Below are 20,253 nucleotides of genomic sequence, written 5' to 3'. Positions count from 1 at the left end.
TAAAAACAATATTTATTAATTATTCTTCTGTAACATATTATAGCTTCGGCATATTAAAAATTATACAGTGTATATTCTATTGATATCGGAGTACTCATTAAGACTTGTCTCAAAATGTTTCAAGTATTTGCACATATTAATAATTATATTCATGCGTAAGCGTAAAAATGTTTAATAAACAGGCATGGGTAATGCTTTTTTTAAATAAAATTATTAAGTCAATAAAGGCTAGAAATTTGTCAAATATAGTGTCTCAGTTCGCGCATTTTAATTTAGAACAATTTATCATAGATAAATGATAGAGATATCCGAATTACTTATAATAATTAGAGAGGTAAAAACCATAGTAGTGCAAATCAATATTATAAAAAATTTGACTTACACCACTATAGTATGTAAGTCCCCCTTCAATTAATGATAATAATTAATAATTAATAATCCATCGCCATCGCCATCGCAATTAATAATTAATAATTAATTAATTATTAATTAGTCGTAATTGCTCGCGTAAATTAAAAATAAAGTATAACAAATTTTAGATTTATTATTCTATAAATAATAAGTAGGGTAGAACGGGGTCAAAAGTAACAATTTGACTTTAGAACTTGATTGTGGAAGAACTATTACAGTAAAAGAAAAACTCTTGATACTTTAAGTCTCCTTTCAATTAATAATTAATAATTAATTAATGATATTGGTAATTTTAAAATACTGAAATAATCTTTAATACCTATATAAAGAAAAAAAAGAATAGATCGTTTTATATTAAAAAAAAAATTAAAGGACTAAATTTTATATTCGTTAGGAGATCTGACAATCTGAGAGTAGGAAGTAGGAAGCCTATAGGAAAAGCACCGGGTGCCAACCAGAGAACAACTGTATAATGTATTATTTGTATATTATTATTTATATCATTTGTTTATTTCATTGGTGCTTAATTTGTTCATTTCGATTAAGAATGAAGAAGAAAGGTTTGTGAAAAAAAATCTTGAAAAACTTTCATTTAGAAAGAATTTTTTCGAAAATAATATAATTATATTTTGTTAAGTATATGGCTTATTCAAAAATTGAATATAAAGTTTGACGTGTACAATAATTATTTCTTAAAATATTGATTGTTTTTTAAACGTTATTCTAATTTAGATATTTGTATATTGCCAGAATCATCATAATTTCATGATAATAAAATACATTGATCATTTAAATAATGTGACTGTATATATTTTCTATTATTAATCTAAAGTTACTTTATATTTTTGTAAAACTGTTTACAAAAAATACAATTAAAAATAAAATAATTAATTATAATTAATTAGTTAATTAGTCAATTATTTAATTTATAATAATGTACATTTTAGTTGTATTGTCTATATGAAGAAGATTTGTGTAAATATAATGTAAACAAATATGTAAACAATTTAAGTAGATTTAATCTTGAAATTTACCTTCGTGGACACGTGTTTATTGAGAATATTCATAAACATGGTTACCTAGTTCAATGCATGAACACGTTTTGTGCACAAGAGGCGCTAGCGAACGAGTTCCATTTTAAAACGCGGACTTGTCCATTCTCAAGCTCTTTCTCTTCACTCGCCTACGCTGACCAATAGTCGATCCGGTCGATCGAGGTGTCTTTAAATGATTGGGCGCGCGCGCACGCGCGCGCGAGTGTCACTAGGGTTTCTAGGGACTTATAGCTGCAGGTTTGTTCCCGTATCGGCCGTATCCTGCGCTGTGCTCAGTGCATTCAAAATATAAAAACAGGTAAGGAAGAAGAACTTCCGATATTTCGTAATTATTCTGTTATATTGCTTCGTGACTTAACGCGTGACTCACGCGTGAAACACATTATCTTTTCCTCGATATTTAGTAGATTAGTAGATTCGTAAAACTACTAAATCCCATTACTGTGTTAAATTTAAATGAAATAAGCAGAGCTCGAAGGGGAATAAATATAAATTATCTTTGACAAGTATATATTTATCGATACGCAGATATCCGGCTTTTGAAGCTTGATCGTCTCGAACTCGATTGGTGATCGATTGGAGCGTAACCGCCCGCGCCGCTTGAACCGTGCGGCACCGTGGCAGCAGCGCTTCCGGCGGAACAGCATTGTCGCGAATGATCACGTGATCGTGGATCGACTTCTTCGTTTGTGGCCACGAGGTTTTGTGTGGTGAAAATTAAGTTTACCGGGTGGAAAAGGCCCCCTATTTTTGTAGTTATACAAAAATGCCCTCCAGCAACCCGTTGCCACCCAAAGAAAATGCCCTGTTCAAGCGGATCCTGGTGAGTAACGGCCGATCAAAATACTCTGTTTTGGGGCCCCACTTTCCGGTGAGCAGGGTGCACTCCGCCGTGCTCTAATGATAAAGCACTCTTCCGAGGCGAAAAATGGGAAAAGGTCACTGACGACCGCGAGACGCGGCCGCCTGATTGGCGTCACGAACGAAAAGCCGTCTCGCCCGGCGGCCCGCCGCGACGATCCGCATCGTCGGTCTCGCGTGAACGCTGGATATAGAACCCACCGAGCTCCCCCCCTCCTACCTAACCCCCAACTATGCATTTTCACGGTATGCGCTGGGTGTTCTTTTACAGAGATGCTACGAACACAAACAATACAAAAATGGGCTGAAGTTCGCGAAACAGATCCTGTCAAATCCCAAGTTCAGCGAGCACGGGGAGACCTTGGCGATGAAGGGTCTCACCCTCAACTGCTTGGGCCGCAAGGAAGAAGCCTACGATCATGTGCGTCGTGGCCTCAGGAATGACCTACAGTCCCACGTTTGCTGGCACGTCTACGGTCTTCTGCAGCGCTCCGACAAGAAATACGATGAGGCTATCAAGTGTTACAGAAACGCGCTCAAGTGGGACAAGGACAACATTCAAATTCTTAGGGATCTGTCCTTGCTACAGATCCAAATGCGGGATCTGGAAGGATACAAGGTAAATATTCTAGAAAGTAAGTCGTTTTTATTTCAAGCTCCTATCTTATCGTATATATTATATATGTATCATCTTCTATATATATATACACGTATCGCCATGTAAAATATTACACTTTAATTATACATTTACAAATATCCATTACTTTCTCACAGGATACCAGATATCAGTTGTTTATGTTACGTCCTACTCAACGAGCTTCTTGGATAGGGTTTGCTATTTCATATCATTTGTTGAGAGACTATGAGATGGCATTGAAAATTTTAGATACTTTTCGAAATTCTCCAATGGTACGCTACTCACACACACACAATATATTATGCAGAAACGCAAAATATATAATAAAAATTTGTATATCCACAGATTTGTTATGATTATGAACATAGCGAGTTGTTACTGTATCAAAATATGGTCATCCAGGAATCGGGAGAATGTGAACAGGCGTTAAAACATTTAGACAAGTATAGTGATCAAATTTGTGACAAGGTTACTGTCAAAGAGACTTACGGTAAGCGTGCAACATGCCTCTTGAAGTAATACTTTTAATAATGGAATGGTAATATTTCTTGTGTAAATCATCTAGGTAAACTAAGACTTCAACTAAAACAGTATGCAGAAGCGGAACAAGTTTACAAGGAGCTATTAGATATTAATCCTGAAAATACAACATATTATACTAGGCTAGCAGAGGCTGAGAGACATTCTTCACCAAGCGAAACATTGCATATGCTCCAAAGATACGAAGAACTTTTTCCTCGAGCGTTAGCACCGCGTCGTTTGCAACTCAATCATGCTACAGGAGATGAATTTAAAGTTTTAGTTGATCGATATTTACGGAAAGGTAACGTTTCTTTCTAAAAAAAAAAGAAAAAAAAGAAAAAACTTGCTTTTCACATTTATATATTCAAATGAGACTTTTTTTTCATAATTTTATGAATTTAATTGAATTTGTTTTATTCTAGGGCTTCATAAAGGTGTGCCCCCGTTATTTGTGAATCTTCGTTCATTATACACCGATAAAGAAAAGGTCGAAATCATATCATCTCTACTTGTGCAATACAAGGAGGCATTAAAACTTCACGGCCATTTTAGCGATCAAGAGAAAGATAATCCGCGAGAACCAGCATCCGGTTTATTGTGGACCTATTATTATCTAGCGCAACATTATGACTACCTCGGTCAAACGGAAAAGGCATTGATTGAAATTGACGCTGCCATAGATCATACTCCTACGCTTATAGAACTTTTTGTTACCAAAGGTCGCATTTATAAGGTAGGAGTTTACATAATTATATAATTAATGTTGCTACTCTGTGACATTGCAAACCTTGAAGAACCACGACATTTTTCTAGTTTTATTACAATTGCCATTTTTATAGAAAGGAATTGTAAGCCTCTTGTTCAATTTCTGTAGGATTGATTTTATTTTTAAAACTTATTTATTATTGTTTGGAAGTTTCTGTTCTTTAATGCGATTTACTTTTCAATAATAACCTTGAAATTAAATTTTAATTTATATTTTGAATACTTTATTTCTATTATAGTGTATATAATACTTTTTTATTCAAAATTCTTGTCAATTCCTAGTGTCATATATGTGAGATAGAAGTCACAAATATGGGAATCAAATCTGGATTTTTTGCTTGATAGGCAATTGTTCTAGCACTGATCTATTTAGCATCTCACAATTATAATACATAAAAATTTATTATAAGGAATAGTGTGGGAGATATATGGCCTAAAAAGATATTTGTATGTTAACAGCATGCTGGGAATGTTCAAGAAGCTTATAAGTGGCTGGACGAGGCGCAGGGGTTAGACACAGCTGACCGATATATTAACTCTAAATGTGCCAAATACATGCTTCGTGCAAATCTTATTAAAGAAGCGGAGGAGACGTGCGGAAAATTCACTAGGGAAGGGGTCTTAGCTATGGAAAACTTGAATGAAATGCAGTGCATGTGGATTCAAACTGAAGCGGCCAACGCGTACAAACGTCTTGAAAAATATGGAGAGGCGTTGAAAAAATGCCACGAGGTTGATAGGGTGGGTAGTAAAGTAGTATATTTTATGCGCACTCAAGATATATGTTATATAATCTCTTATCGTAATACCATGATTATTTGCAGCATTTTTCGGAAATCATAGAGGACCAATTCGACTTTCATACATATTGTATGCGAAAAATGACGTTGCGATCTTATGTGGGTCTTCTAAGGCTAGAAGACGTACTTCGAGCTCATCCGTTCTACTTCAAAGCAGCGAAATGTGCAATGGAGGTCTATCTGCGGCTACACGATTATCCTTTGCCAGATCCAGCGCAAACGCAAGAAATCGACACTGGTGAGTACTATTATTTATCAGAACAGTCTTTGAACAGTCATGGATAGTATATTTTTATAAAATTTTGAATACGAATCAAACTAAATGTCATGCACTGTGTTAAAAACCTTAATTTTAATACAGATTGTGAAACTATATATATTGCAAATTGCTGATTGTTCAAATATTAGTTCAAACATTAAGATTTATTTATAGAAATGTGTATATATAAAATTCTTCTAATTAAATTTATTATATTACAATTAAATACATAATGTGATCTTTGTTGGCATATTTGTATGCCAAATATAATATATTATATAATATTATTTGAAAAATATTTCGTATGAAAAATTATAAGCAATATGGCAATGGATATTTGACGGAAAAAAATAGGCATATAAATAGTTAACAGATTTAAAGAAAATTACTACTCTAATCCGTATAAAAGATCTTATAAAATTCAGATTGTAGCAGATAGAGATTTGTGTCAATTGTTATTTTATATTTTTTTAACATATTTTTTTTCGTTTTATTCAACTTCACATTCCGCGCATAGAGAAAAACTTGTGAAAAAGATTCGCAATAGAACACCTTTATCTGCCAAAGCGCGTACATTAAATAGACAATAGTAATTATGTATATGTACACGGCTAATTCGATTAATCACAGATAATACGCAAATATGTGATGACGAGGCGCATATTACAGATCGCAAACACGAATACGATCACATGTCTATTATTCTAAGGTGGGAGGGAGTCAGGTTGCATAATAATTTAAGCGTTTATCGTAAAACAACATAGCTATAATTATCTAACTTAGGCAATTCGTATTTACAAATACAATAAATATATTAATAATACGCGTATGCGTGTGTGTATGTGTGTGTGTGTGTGTGTGCGGCTGACACGCACGCGGGCGACACGCGATCACTTCGCGCGCTGGATATCCGCGAGATTATGGCATTGTGCGCGATTGCCGTTGAATACGCGCGTTCAGATGTTACCCTGGTCGTCTCCGTAATCTCGGTCCTCTGGGCTTCGGATAAACGTATCCCTCGTTCTGGTCCTGCCGTTGCGTGATCGCCTGCGGCGTCAGGAAGTAAAAGTGGCCGACGTCGCCGGGCAGTCGGTACGCGAAGTACGCGTTTGGGTTGTCCGAATGATTGTCCTGCACCGCGACGGGATCGATGAATTCGGCGTCGGGATTTACGGGGGGACGGGGATTCCTGTAGTTGACCTCTATGTCGTCCAACAGCGACACGGGTTGCCGAACGCTCTCCAGCTCCTCTCGGGATTCGGAGAAAGGTACGAAATTGTTGGTGTGTCTGTTGGCCGGTTGTATCGTGCCTCGCAACCTGTAACGAGGGGTCGGCCCCTGCTGTTGAACTCCCTGATTTCGCAATCGATAGTTACCCGTCTGCAGCTCGTAGTTCGGTAACGGCGACGACTGCTTCGGCCGATGCTTAGGCTCGATGATCTCGATGAACTCGCTGTCCGGATTGATCGGTGGCAAGGGTCGCTGGTAGTTGACGAGAGTGTCGTCCTGGAGAGAATAGGGTCGCGGCGACTGATCCCCGTAGCGCACTTTGACGTTGGGCGTTTTGTAAGTCACCGGTCGACCGGTCTTGTAAACATTCGACACGTAAGTGTTCACGCTGTGATCAGGCTTCTCCGTGACGCTGCTCGATTTCCCGTAGATCGGAGTCGTGCTCGATATTCCCGCGTCCGGTAGTTTCTTGCCGAAGATCGTGAAGTACTCTTTCGTAACGTCGTCCAACAGCTTCTCGTCCTGCTGCGTGAAATACGCGTATTGCGGATTAGGTGTCGTATGTACGATCGGATAAGCGGTGCTCGTGGAATAAGCCGGATGTTGCGTCTTATACGATACTTGTTTCCGCGGCGACTGATGCAGCGACGGGGAATCGATGTCTTCGTAGTCGTATTGCTGATTGCCGATCTTGACGTCCTGATACTCGCTGTATATTGACGCGTCCTGTTGCTGCTGCTGCTGCTGCTGCTGCTGCTGCTGCTGCTGCTGCTGCTGCTGCTGCTGCTGTTGCTCTCCGTGATACGGCGATCTCTGATTGCTACCGAGTTTCGAGTAATCCGCTACCTGGAAGCTGTACTGATAGATCGGCTTAGGCTTCGTCGTCTGTCGATAATACGTTTGAGGCTTCGGAGTCGTGTAGTACGTCTGCAGCGGACGCGCGGGAACAGGTTGATAGTAAACGGGTTCGTCGGCTAACATACGCTGGCCCTGATCCCGAGACGAGCTGGCGTCGAATTTCGTGGATGTAGTCTCCGAGTCGTCGGTGTATTGGAACGTCTGAGAATTCTTGACGATGCTATCGATGAGCTTCACTTTATAGTCCTTCGAGGTCTCGACCGGCGGGATCGTCTCGACGGAGTAATAGTGCTTCTTCTGCTCAGTCTGTCGGGGTCGCGACGTCTCGACGTCATAATACGGCGACTTCGTCGTACTCTCGTAGTAAACGGGCGACGGTTTAGCCGTGACGTCCGAATTCTCGTCGGTCGACTCCTCGTAGAAGTAATAGGACGCATGATTGGGAGATCGACCGGGCTGACTAGTGGTGATGATGCTCTTTATGGAGACCGGCGTGACTTCCACCGGTCGTTCCAGCGACGACTGCGTGGTCGACGGATAGTACGCGAGAACCGGGACCGTTTTGCTCGTCACCAGAGTGGACCAGTCCTTCTGCTGGGTTGTCGCCTCGGACACCTGATTCCCGATTACGGGGCTGATGGTGTATATCTCGGTATTCTCGAGAGTGTGCGGTTTCCCAGGCGTCGTGACTTCCGCGCCAGGTATGGTCTTCTGCTTAAGTTTAAAGGTGTTCGTCGCGTTTTTCGCAGTCGTACGACCGAAGGATATTTTCGTGGAGGTCGATGATGTGGTACTCGTCTTGGTTACCAAACTCGGCGGAACGGACGAGGCCTTGTTCTGTTTAGTCGTGAGTTTTCTCGGTGGCAGATACGTCGGTCGTGTCCCCGGTGATGATGTGGTCGTCGGTCGCTTCATGTACTTCTTCGTGGTGGTTTTCTTATCGTCCAAAGCAGAGAAGAAGTCCGGCGGCGGGGGCAGGATGATGCCGGGCACCAGGGGGCCCGGCGGCACAGCCGTCGTATTATCTTGCGGATAATGGAAACTGTACGGTGGCGGATAGTAGATGGACTGGTCCTCCTCGTCGTAATCCGACTGATTTCCCGGCGGTGGTACAAAGATCGCGCCGGGCGGTATGGCGTGATAGAAAGGCGGAAGTGACCCAGGCGGCTGAGGGAATTCCGGTTTTATTCCCTTCTGATCATTGTTACCCCTGGACGATTTTTCCTCGACGGAGAAGTTTCCCGCGGGACCGAGATCTGGAGCGAATATCGTGCCGTTCGGAGAGATAGTGAAGAACGGATTGTCCCCCGGTAACCCCTTCGCGTAGAAAGGATTCGTGTTGTAGTCGAGGGTGTCGTTGCCAATCTCCTCCGCGGTGCCGTTCGGACCGATGATCTGTACCGGTCCCCCCTCCGTCAGTTGTACCGGAAAGGGCGGCGGTACCTTCGGCCGCGCTGGTATCTTGACCTGCCGTTTGGGCGCCTTGTAATTATCGATGGGCGGCCATTTCGGCTGCTCACTGTTCGGCCGCTGGCCGTCTTGTTCATGCTCAGGAAATTTCCCGCCCCTCAGCACCAGCACGTGGTTCTCGGCCAGCCAGATTTCGTCCTCGTCGAGGCCGCCCAGGTTGTCGATCGTGTCCTTCGGTACTTCGGGATTGCCGAGGTAGCTGATAATGCCGGGCCGTTTCGGACGATTGCCGTAAATCTCGTTCTGTATGAGGCCGTACTTGCCCTCCTTGACCTGCTGGGAGAGTGTTTTTTTCCCGTCCTCGTCGTCGCTGCTACCACTGTCGCCGCTACCGCGATTACTTTTCCCCTCCTTGCCGTTGCCGGCCGCCGACATGAGTATTCCGTCGTCCCATAGCGACTCGCCGTCGTCATGGTGCTTCGTATCGAATACTCTCAGGTGACCCCCGATCAGATGGTGGGACACTTTTCTTCCGGGTTCCGCGGTGATCTTGTTGGCCGTCGTGCTGCTGCTCGGCAATCTCGTGCCCCGATTGTCGGACGATTGTTCCTTGCCCGATCGATGACTAGATTCTTCGATACCGATGTACCTCCTTTCCCTGATCATTGACGATTCCGTTATAGTCGCGCATGTCGCTATCAGTGTTAGAGCTAGTGACAGCCTCCGCAGAGATAATGCGAGATGCGTCATCTGAAAATAGAAGATGCTCGTGTTATTCATCTCTTGACCTATATATTTTCAGTTATAGAACGATCAGAAAATGGTATTTTTATCCCGCGATCATAGAGAATAGTTGTTTTTATCTCGCTCGCGCGTGAGAGCCAGTAAATGGAAAAGTGTAAACTCGCCCATACTTCGATATGCACTTTTCTGCGGGGACTAGATATGTTAATTAAATCGTACGTTTAATTTTTTTACATGAACTGATTTCTGCGTTTTAGGTCAGTATAAAAGACGCGTTGCGCAGCAAATAAAACAGTTTATTATTCACAATGACCGGAATTACATTCATAGACGTAGCCACGCGGTTTTCCACCGTATGTCAAGGATCTAATTGTGCAACGGTGCCAATTAAGTACTAAGTCACGAACAAAGCGTATGTTTATTCGCATCCTAGCCAGGCCACCGCGCTGCCCTGCAATTTAGTCTTGCGGTAACAAAGATACGCTACTAATGGTTCTTGCTCCTATTACTATTTTACGAACTGTGCCGCTGTAAACCTCTGAAATATTTTCAACAGTTTTACGAACAGTCGCGACTTGAGAGAATACTAGACGAATATCACAAAAGAAAACGTAAAAATGAAAATATCAAATAACGCGATCTCCCGGGATGACTTTGTTAAGATTTCAAAGTGAGAGTATCGTGAGACGAGAACAATTTTCGCGAATTGCGCTGATCTTCTACGTATCGGCGGTTGATCTCTCGAGACCTATGTTCGTATATACAATCGGAGAATTCGTTAAATCCACCACTCGGGATTGCGGTGATACGAGAATGCGATATTGAGGGGGCTGCCACGCCTTTCCCCGGCGAACAGACCGGTGAACGTTCGACAAACATTCACGGGTCACTGGAGTACCGGCCGACTCGTAATGACTCGCGACTGAGTAACGAACCGGTGCGGGGCAGCGTAGGTTTTCCTGTAGGCACACGCCGATATGCATTAACGTCGGACACGAGTTGCTGCAACGCGCGCGGCTCGTGTAAGTTTGCGGAAGTAACGCCAGCGCGAGCAACACGATAATGCGTTTCCGACAGGCCCGCGGACGTCGCACTTTGCCTATCTCTTTAGACTTTTTTTTTCTGAAAACTAGCTTCCCTCGATTCGTTTATCCGCGATCCATGAATCCTACGCTTATTACGATATCTTAATTGCTCGCTTCACAATCGCTATAAATAGAAAGTCGTTATATAAATAACATTATGCAAGCAATATGTGATTTCAGTTAAAATATCATGTCATGCAATTTAAAAAATTATAATTAAATTATAAATTCCGTAATTGTGTGTGTATCGATACTGCGAGTTTAAACATCAATCTCGATAATCAATCTGTCTTTATTTCAACCTTCGCGATATTCCCATAGCTTTTTAAAATATTAGAAGTGGATTGTACATGTCCGCGATCGATTTTTTGCGAATTTTAAATTGCGTTTAATGAATGCGGTATCAAGATGTACCTTTCTCCGTACATCCGGAACGGCGCGACAAACGTTTACGACACGCTGGGATTTCTGGTATGTCGCTGAATTGCTGTAATTGAACCGTCACATGCGATAATGCGCTTCCTCGGGGTACCTGCAAGGTGGTCCGGCCAAGTCCGACGATAGAGACGTAAAACGCCTTACGTGAGTGCGCTCGATTTCTCCGCGCAAGTAACTACTTAATCTACGCGTGCTACGTGACGGAGCACCAACGTTTATACGCGTACAAGAATAATCAATGAAACACGTAGCACTCGATCACTGACGCACGTGGCCACGAAATCATCAATGTGTCCTTAACACTCGTAGAAGATATATCACTGCGTGATTCATCAAGAGTATTGCACGTACATATTGTAATACGGTATTAAAATACTCCGGAGATTTGCCAACGAGTCTTATAATCGCCAACTATCTCGTAAGAATTATCGTTCATTCTCATTGAACAATTTGAATTACTCTGGTTTTCAAATATCTTCAATTAATTAGAGCGTCAAACGAGCGATCCCAGAATTGTACGCGTGTAAGTTGCGACATGAATTTCCTTTCTGAAATCATCTTTGCGTCAAAGAATCATCTTCCTCCGTCGCGCTTCGATAAGTCAGATTGGCCGCGGATACCTCCATTGTGCACTCACCGACGGGCTTACTCTACGATTTAGCATACTCGTTTTCCGACATTTAACCGACACTGCTCACAACACCACGAACGATGTTTCGCTCTAGAATAAAATTGCGTCTCGAGATTTGCGTCTTATTAACGGGACCGGTTCTCGATTGCACTCGAGCTACGCGTGATTCCGGCGTTGCATCGCACAAGATAAGTTACGTAAGGTGATTTTCCCACGTTCAAGTGTGTATCCTCCAATTAACGTTTCCCGAAGTATACGTTGTTGCTCGTTGAGTTTACGGGCCGATAAGTGGCCGCGTATCTTCGATATTTCGATCGGTGGAGATTGCGATTGGTGAAACGCGTCGGGCCTCGACGGAACCGCGGTACGACCGCTCGAACCGGCATGGTACACGTGACTGGCGGATTTTCATCACCCTCTCCCGGTGTACCGGGCCCCCCAAGGACGTCGTTCGTCGGGGAAGGTGGAGCCGTTTCCAAGCGGTAGCGATACGGACACACGGCGGCTTCGCCGCGCCGTCGGTGGAAAGGAGGAAGTCGCGCGGCCGCCGGTTCGTACGATTAACGATCGTAATTAGATCGCTCCTTCGTGTGTCTGGCATTATTTCAGCGTCGCTGATTACCCGGAGGGTGTTTTATGCGCGACTGTCCTCGCGCGAGGACACGTAACTTCGGAAAGAGTACAATAAGCGCGTGATGTCGTGGCCTTTCCTTTCACTTCTGTCGGCAATCGGTACCGCTCGATTTTGCTTACTTTTCAGGGCGGCGAGATACTCACGTGACGAGCGGCGAAAGAATCGCCGCGCATTTGCTCGGATTATCCGCGCCCGATACTCATAAATCACGCCGATAGTACCTTCCGCTTTGCCGTCTCCACTTTTGTTGTCTGCGCAACACCGTCTTAAAGTTTCCTTGAATAAGCAGTTCTCGGGTCATTCGCCGAAATTGCGATCTTGAATCGGTTCGTTGGCTTTTGAGACGCCCGGATTCGATAGCTATTAAGTTCGAGCTTTGTTGGCCGCTCGAGTCGTGTCGGAGAACTCGAATAATCGCCTCGTTCCTTCGCCCCGCGCATTTTGCACAGTTCCCACACAATGCGCGTAATAACTGAGATATGCATATATATATTGCAAAATAGGCCGGTCGTACGTCGCCAAAATGGAGGTGGTCGGTTCCGCAAGACGAAAGTCGAAGGATTTTTCGTGGCGTGATGCAAGATAGCCGCGATTCCCGCTGGCAGGTGCCGTTACGTTGCCTCGTCCGCCAACGAGGCTTGCTCTAGTAAACGTTCGGAACCAGACTTTGCCGTTACGACCAGCAGCAGATCGCTTCGATCTCACTCGCCAAATTGGAAAAAAAGTCGGAAACTAGTTTCGAGATAGACGTGGCGTAATAATTATGACTCTCACACGAGAGCTTTGCTTGGAAACTCGAAGGGAAGAGTAATTTTTTTCCGGGTTTGCTAGAAACATCTTTCTTGACCTATGAAATTTACCGTATCTTTATATTTGTCCGACAATTAGCGTATTCACTGCGTTAATATGATTTCGCGTATCTGCTTTCACATCAACGGAATATTGATTATTCCCATTAAAAAGCTTTAATGTGAAAATAACAAATATTTAGTCGCAATGTCGACGTATGCAAATCAAATCGGTTCGAATGCAGTTTCTCGATATCACACCCGATATCCCAGAATATAACGGAAGTTGACCTTGGGTCTAGGCCATCAAAGGCGTCCCACGGTAAAGATAAAACGCCATTGAGCCACCGCACTAGTTCCGCGAGAGTGAAAGGCCGGTCTGGCGGAACGAGAGATCTTTGCAAAACAGCCTCACAGTTGATTCATCAGATTGATATCATTCGTTTTGTTAGGTCGATCGTGTGTCGCGATTAGCAGCTACGGTACCGTTTTTGGCTATAGAGAGTATATCTATTTACGTCGTTATCGGCAATTGGTCGGAAAATCTGTCGATTTTTGTCGATTCTCAATTCGCTCATCTTACCGGGCGAATATAACAAAGCCACTTGCACGCGGACGCGCGGGCACCACGTAAGAGTCGCGGATCTACCGTTATCCAATTGAATTTACGCTTTCAACTACTTTCCTTTTTGTTTCGCGTTGTGCTCGCTGAGCAGCATTAATTCCTCAACGCGCGCTGCCCGCTTGGACTTTCGGCGCGTCGTAACGATTTTACAACCGCGCATAGAAACTTTGGGGTACTCACTCTCGAAAGTGGTCGCGGGCACACCTTCGCTCACACAGGAAATCGATAATCGACTCTAAACAGCATCCTGCGCGACGCACCTTTTGCTCGAGCGCTTCTTTATTTGATAACCCTTTATTAACAATTTATAACCACTCTATCTTTGGTGTTGAGCTCCGAGTTCTACCGCGTTGCACAGTACATTATATTCTCGAACATATAATTTGTTACATTTCTTACGGATCTGTATGTTTGCGTAAGAGCGATAAAACCCCGGAGAAAGCTAAAACGTGAATGCGTGAGGTGTCCCGGTGCCATGCGCAGGGAATTATCTCTATCGCTTTCAGATGCAAAGATAAGTCTGGATATCCACGCTACCTAGACACTCCATTGGCACGCTGCACTTGATGCCATATATTAATGCATCGCTCCGGGCTACGGGGTACTCGTGAATTAAATTAGCACGTCGGAAACATCGCTTTCTGCTGCATATAGATTGCATATATGCGTGCTTTCTTATATCTCTAGGGCAAATCGAACATTCGTATATTCGACGTCTCTATCGTTATTTTTCTCTTATTGAGAAAATCACACGCTGGAGCGCACGTAGCATGAATGTGCGTGAGATGCAATTAATTGCCTTCAGCAAACTACCAATACGCTACTCGCAATTTTTAATAATATAGAAATAATTAAATTCTTTTTTTAAGTAAAATATCCGTAAGCTTATTTATACGTCTAGCATTCTTCCGTATACAAAATGTATTTGTATGCCGTCGTATTGCTAACTTAATCTGCTGTCTACTCGCACGCGGGGGTTCACCCATCGCAGAGGAAACATGCACGTGCGATTACTGTGAATTCGCTGCATCACGTAGTCGCTATATCGCATTCGTCGTGTCACACGACGGTTCATCGCGCGCACCACGTCCGAGGTGAATCCCCCGACTCCGTGAGTTCAGAAGAAGTCGGCGACGAGATTGGCGCCGTCGGAACGACAGGGAAGAGTAGCACTCGAAGTGGAACACCTTGGCATTGACCGGCTTGCTCCGCCGAGGCAAGCCCGCGCGCGCGCGCGCGCGCTTGCATAATCAGCTCGTCTCGTTCATCCCGGGGCACCTCTCTCACGTCGAGTTACGGCATCAATCGCATCTCGCGGTAAACTCGCTCTTGAGATGAGGGAGACTCGCGCGGTTCACGTACCGATACAATCCTAACGGAGCGTGCACGCGAGCGAAATTTTTTCGACACGGTGAAACGGTACTTTTCTGAGGCGTCTCGCAAATAAATCCCGTTTCCGTGTATCTACAGAAAGTGCAAACGAAACGACATGTGTCGTGTACTTTGCCGTTACTAGAAGAACGGAAATTTAAATGTGGATCCTATTGACGGAATGATTTTATTTTTAGCAATCTCGATACCTATTGTATGTACGAGTGATGGAATGTATAAGTAACTTCAGCGACGAAAACGAGCAGACTGAAGCTTTTTGTTGCATATCAAATTATCGCAATAAATCCTTTTTTTTCTTTTTTTCCTTTTTTCCTTTTTTTTAGATTATATTTGATGTAATATCGAATCGTATAAATCACATAAATTTTATAAAAAGCTTCACACTACAAGGAATTGCGCGTAGCATAAATATAGTATTAATAGTATAAATTAGACAAATTTGTGTAAAAATTCTTGTTTTCTATCTTTGTCCTTCTCAGAGAAAGTTACTTGATCGGTTCTCAAGATTATCAGAAATCTGTCACGTGTGTTCCCAATTTTTAATCATAATATCCTGCAAAAAGTCCTTTCGCGTATAGCGCCGTGGCGGCGCGGGCGGCCTTGAGGCAACGGGCGACCAAACTCGACCAGCGAAAAATCCGAAGAAACAGGTCAAACCGCGTGGTATAAAGCTCGGAGAACGGCCGCAGACCTTCGTGGCGCAATAATTTGTACAATAAATACATCTCCGCTAATCTCATCAGCGGATTAGCGGCGCGTTTTCAGCTCGCACTCGTTCGACCGTTCACCTTCGCGATAGATAAGAGAACCGTAAATCTTTCGACACTCTCGAGTGTACTTTGGGATGCAAAGTTATTAACCGCGCTCTTTCGAAAGTCGTCGCTCTGAGAATCATCTCGCAGCTTTCGCACGCGAACGAAATATCGAGAATTTATAATCCTCCGTCTGTATGCGGTTTTTTCTCCCTCGGAATATATACGGTGCTGGGTCTGCTACATATTTGACGCTATTTTTCCTTACTTTAAAGTATTTTTTACAAAGTCCGAAAATATTCACATCTGTCTACATTGACGATTTTATAGTCATTTTGATAAACATCGTTTATTTAATGTTTTCTGGCAGGCTTGCAAGTTTTACGGTTACGAGCAGATATCATTTTGGCTTGGACGCCGTAAACCCACGTATACGGACGGCGAGATAATTATTAAAAAAAAAATCACAGATAAGTTTTTAAACTCTCTCAAGTGAATTCACTTTGAAAAAATATTGTCATATCGCGAGGCTCCCGTCTTAATTTACTCAGAATTATATTTCGGGCATATCTCTCCGGTGATAAAAAGTTCAACATTCGGCCGATCGCTCTTAGTGTCGCGTATTTGCGATCGCAAGTTTTTACACGCTTTGATTAACGCGCGAAGGACGCGTGAGATCGCGGTATCTATCACGTTTGCAAAACAGACGTGCGATATATGAGACGTATAGTCGTCGGAATTCCGCGCCGTTGTCACCCGTTGGATTCCAGCCGATTGTTTCTCTGATGTTAATGAATCCGTGTTGCCGACTCTAATCGCGCGCACGACCGCCGGATTTCAAATCGAACAGGTTTATCCTAACGTGCGAATGAATCACAGTCCGGGCATCCCAAGACGAGCACGGCCTAGTCCCGCAAATCGCCCAGAGCGATTCTTCTCATTTTTATCCGCATTCCACTTTGTACGTGGCACATTCCCACGCTTACGTCAATCCCTCGCGTCCGCTGCACAAGTTTAGACGCCGCCGTATTGCATACCTAACTAATTAAGGACGATCAGTCCCGGCGAGAGGGGAACCTGGCCAGCGACGACGCCAGCGTGCAAGCAAGGTCGCGCTCAAGGTTCCATTGATGACCCTGCTCGCCGTGTTGTCGTCCGTCCGTCGCGAAGGTCCGTAATCGAAATGCACCCGCGAGAGGGAGATACATTTGCGTGAGATACTTTATATACAAATGCGCTTCAATCATCTCGCCTCTGAAAGTTAGCGGGCGATGTACGCGAGGTAAATTACTTTGCGCGTAATACTGATACGATATCGAGATTGCGACGCTATCGTAAAAAAAAAAAAAAAAAATGTAGCAAAGCGCGAATACCGATACAACCCTCTCCTTTCTCTGGCTACGCTCTAATCGGTGACTTTCATATTATTCCGTAACAAATGCTGGGTTACTTGCCGCGGACGTAATACGATACACTTACGTACACCCGTGTCATGCCTCAATACCGCATTTTAAGTGAAGAATCGGAAAGATACTATTACTGGATCTCGCTAAACACACGACGCGCGACTTTCTCTGTGTACAACTACCTATTTTATTTTGTCCGGGCGACTTCATGCACGACTTGCATAACTTGATAAGCGGTCGCGGTTTAGTGGCGCTAGGAATACCGTACAACCGCCGTGTATAAGTACGGCGCACAATCGATCTCCAACTGTTTGCCCTGTATTGACAAAAAAAAATAATTGTTTTAAATTTTTCATTCTCCGCACCGCGATTATTTTCGTTTTTTGCTCCGCTGTGCGGTTTTGCGTATTCGTGAATACGCACGATGATATTCTGACCGTTCTTATAACAGTGGATCATAAAACGATCACGTCATGATAGCCAATGGCCATTTGTACCGATTTATTATCTCTTTCCCTTTTCCTGTCTCGAGGGAGCAGCTCCGTCGTGCGCCAGATACGCGTAACGTCAGTACATTGAGAGTGCGGACTAGTATACCTATTTGATCTTCGGTCAGTGAATTTCCTAAAAACACGATTTCGTCGTGCTGCCTGTATTTTTTAGCCGAAGAAGAAAAAGAATATAAATTACCGACGTGCTCCGAATTTCATTTGGTTCGATTTGCCTTCTGAATGTTTTTCGAGGACAAAATTATATCCAAGTGAAAGTAATCGGCCGCCAATCGGCCGACAAGTCGCTTGATCGTGTATATAATTGACAAAACGAGATGATGATAATTAAGCACGTTATAAACGCATCGAGCCGTCACCGCGACGACGTGCCGCCGGAAGTTCTAACTTTCGCATACGCGCGATTGACCGGATATTCCGAGAACCCCGAGCGAAATGCGCGAGTATACCGCGGGAACTATTAACAACACCTTCCACTGCGTGCTTTTATTTCAGGCTCATTTAACAATATAATTCCGACTTAACGAGTATACAGAAAGTGTGACTACCGGCGAGCCTTCGCAGGAAGCACAATTTTCGAAAGTGGCTCTCGTAGTGGGTAACTTCATATCTTCCTCTAATTCTGCATAATATATATAAATTTGGAAGAATATGTATTCTATTTATATTTGTTATATATTAATTATACGGGTTTCTCGTTACGTATTGTTTGAAATATTTGGTGGAAGTAACGCTGCCAACACGAACTTTAGAACTAATTGTCCTTCCCTGCTATTATTATACCCACACACAAGTAGCAATGGATATGTAATAATGACCGACATCCTGACGCATGATGACCGTACGCGTTATAATTAGTGTTTCTTGGAAGATCTCTTAAACCTTAACGTCGGTCAGATAAATAGCACGGATATACGCGTATGAAAATGAATGGGATGTGTTGAGATACACAGGTCAACTATGCGCGTAAATCGGAGCCAATATCTGTGATCTAGAAGATTTCGATTTATATGAGATTTACTAGATTCTCATTAGCTACAACAGTTATTGTGTTGCAGTTGTACATACCTAATTGCTCTATTTTTGTTCTGATTTTTACAGGTAAATGCGTTTCTATAGATGCTTTGCTTAAAACTTTACGAAAGATTCTATTTTTCTAATATACTAAAATATATTACAGTTTTATTTTCATAACTGCAAAACATCAATTAGTTGAAATAAAATTATTTTATTTGAGGAAATAAATCACCAAGATCACTGGGCACGGTAATTTTTCATCTATCACACGTAGCTACGTAAGACCAGGTAATTATTACGATAACGGGCTATCCTGCCGCACGTGGTACGCTAAGTTTTAAACTAAACATTCTCGTCGCGCAACGAAATATGCAGATGCACTCACGATCATTTATATAATATGCCGTATATCGGCGTCCTCGGCGATATCGATCTTCCTCGATGCACCTCCAAAACAGACCGGCCGCTTCAGGCGCATGTATCGCACTCCGACGAGTTCATCTGTGAAACGCACGAAAGAGATCTCAAATACGGGGGACTCTCTCGCTTCAGCGCATCCCTCCTCCCGTGAACACACGTCGCGAGATGCAACCACTGCACTTGGACGACGATGCACGAGTAGCCTCTTGCGCCGCGTGACCGGTGATCTTTATATATCGGTGGATCCTCTACTGGCCCTGCGCCAGTGTCGTCCCGTCCCACTCTGTGGTCCCGCGATATGCGACGCGACGCGACGCGACGCGACTTTTGCGACGATGCGCGACTCGACACACCGCGTACGATATTCGGGCATTCGGGGCACCTCGTGCACCTCACCTCACGGTGTTTTACCACCACGTTGCGCCCGCGTGCCACGCCGGAGGAAGGAAATGCCGCGTGTGCAATGTCGCCGGTCGCTCCTACGACTGTCTGGGAAAGGCATCGTCCTGTCCCGTTCGCACACCTCGCACACCCTTTTTCCTTTTTCGCGGTCCCCCCTGGCTTTTCTCTCTTTCTCTTAAAGTCTCACCTATACCTACCCGAATCAACGGGCATGACTGCAGGAAAGGTATATACCTTCCGTCGCCTACGCATCGGAGATCCTCCGAATTGCATTTCGTGCTGCGAAGCAACCGATTAGAGATGATTAATTTCATTGCGACATGGTGCGTCGCATTCCGATGATCCGAGATCACGCGTTGATGGACAACATACATCGTTGCCCTATTGTTACCAATAATTTTTTTTTTAATAGAACCGACTTCAAATAAATTAATTTGGCGCCGACTTCAAAAATTGAAAGGGATTCTTAAAAGTATTATTCATTTTGCTCCGATTTAAAAAAAACTGAAAGGGATTCTTAAAAGTATTATTTTATATTTTTTAAAGTTTTTTATAAGTTGGTTTTATTTAAAAAAAATTTTTTTTAGTGCTTTTCATTAAAT

The 20,253-nt window shown here is 43.3% G+C and overlaps 2 protein-coding genes across 3 annotated transcripts in view; one reads left to right on the top strand and one right to left on the bottom strand.

Moving 5' to 3' along the window:
* The first annotated feature begins 2,118 nt into the window (after window positions 1-2,118).
* Window positions 2,119-20,253, top strand: part of Naa15-16 (N-alpha-acetyltransferase 15/16) — a 40,922-nt gene continuing 22,787 nt past the window's right edge. Inside the window, exons 1-8 of the mRNA XM_077416096.1 lie at window positions 2,119-2,289; window positions 2,599-2,946; window positions 3,102-3,236; window positions 3,310-3,454; window positions 3,530-3,787; window positions 3,909-4,219; window positions 4,711-4,992; window positions 5,076-5,289. Of these exons, the coding sequence (XP_077272222.1) occupies window positions 2,233-2,289; window positions 2,599-2,946; window positions 3,102-3,236; window positions 3,310-3,454; window positions 3,530-3,787; window positions 3,909-4,219; window positions 4,711-4,992; window positions 5,076-5,289 (1,750 nt within the window). The 5' untranslated portion in view covers window positions 2,119-2,232. The remainder of the gene's footprint in view (window positions 2,290-2,598; window positions 2,947-3,101; window positions 3,237-3,309; window positions 3,455-3,529; window positions 3,788-3,908; window positions 4,220-4,710; window positions 4,993-5,075; window positions 5,290-20,253) is intronic.
* LOC143902883 (uncharacterized) lies at window positions 6,055-19,481 on the bottom strand. Of its 2 annotated transcripts, none has more exons than XM_077416091.1 (2): window positions 19,215-19,481; window positions 6,055-9,558 (listed from the first exon to the last, which is right to left on the bottom strand). In XM_077416091.1, exons 1-2 carry the CDS (start codon window positions 19,218-19,220, stop codon window positions 6,274-6,276), a joined length of 3,291 nt encoding a protein of 1,096 aa, XP_077272217.1. In that variant the 5' UTR covers window positions 19,221-19,481; the 3' UTR covers window positions 6,055-6,273. The 2 variants fall into 2 exon arrangements, with proteins under 2 accessions (XP_077272217.1, XP_077272218.1); XM_077416092.1 differs by lacking the exon at window positions 19,215-19,481 and adding an exon at window positions 11,052-12,173.

The sequence above is a fragment of the Temnothorax americanus genome, unplaced genomic scaffold (genome assembly GCF_048541705.1).
Source record: "Temnothorax americanus isolate GAGA-0224 unplaced genomic scaffold, ASM4854170v1 Scaffold41, whole genome shotgun sequence".
Classification (NCBI taxonomy): Eukaryota; Metazoa; Arthropoda; class Insecta; order Hymenoptera; family Formicidae; genus Temnothorax; species Temnothorax americanus.
Note: the sequence above shows the minus strand (reverse complement) of the source record. Positions and strands in the feature narration are given on the sequence as shown.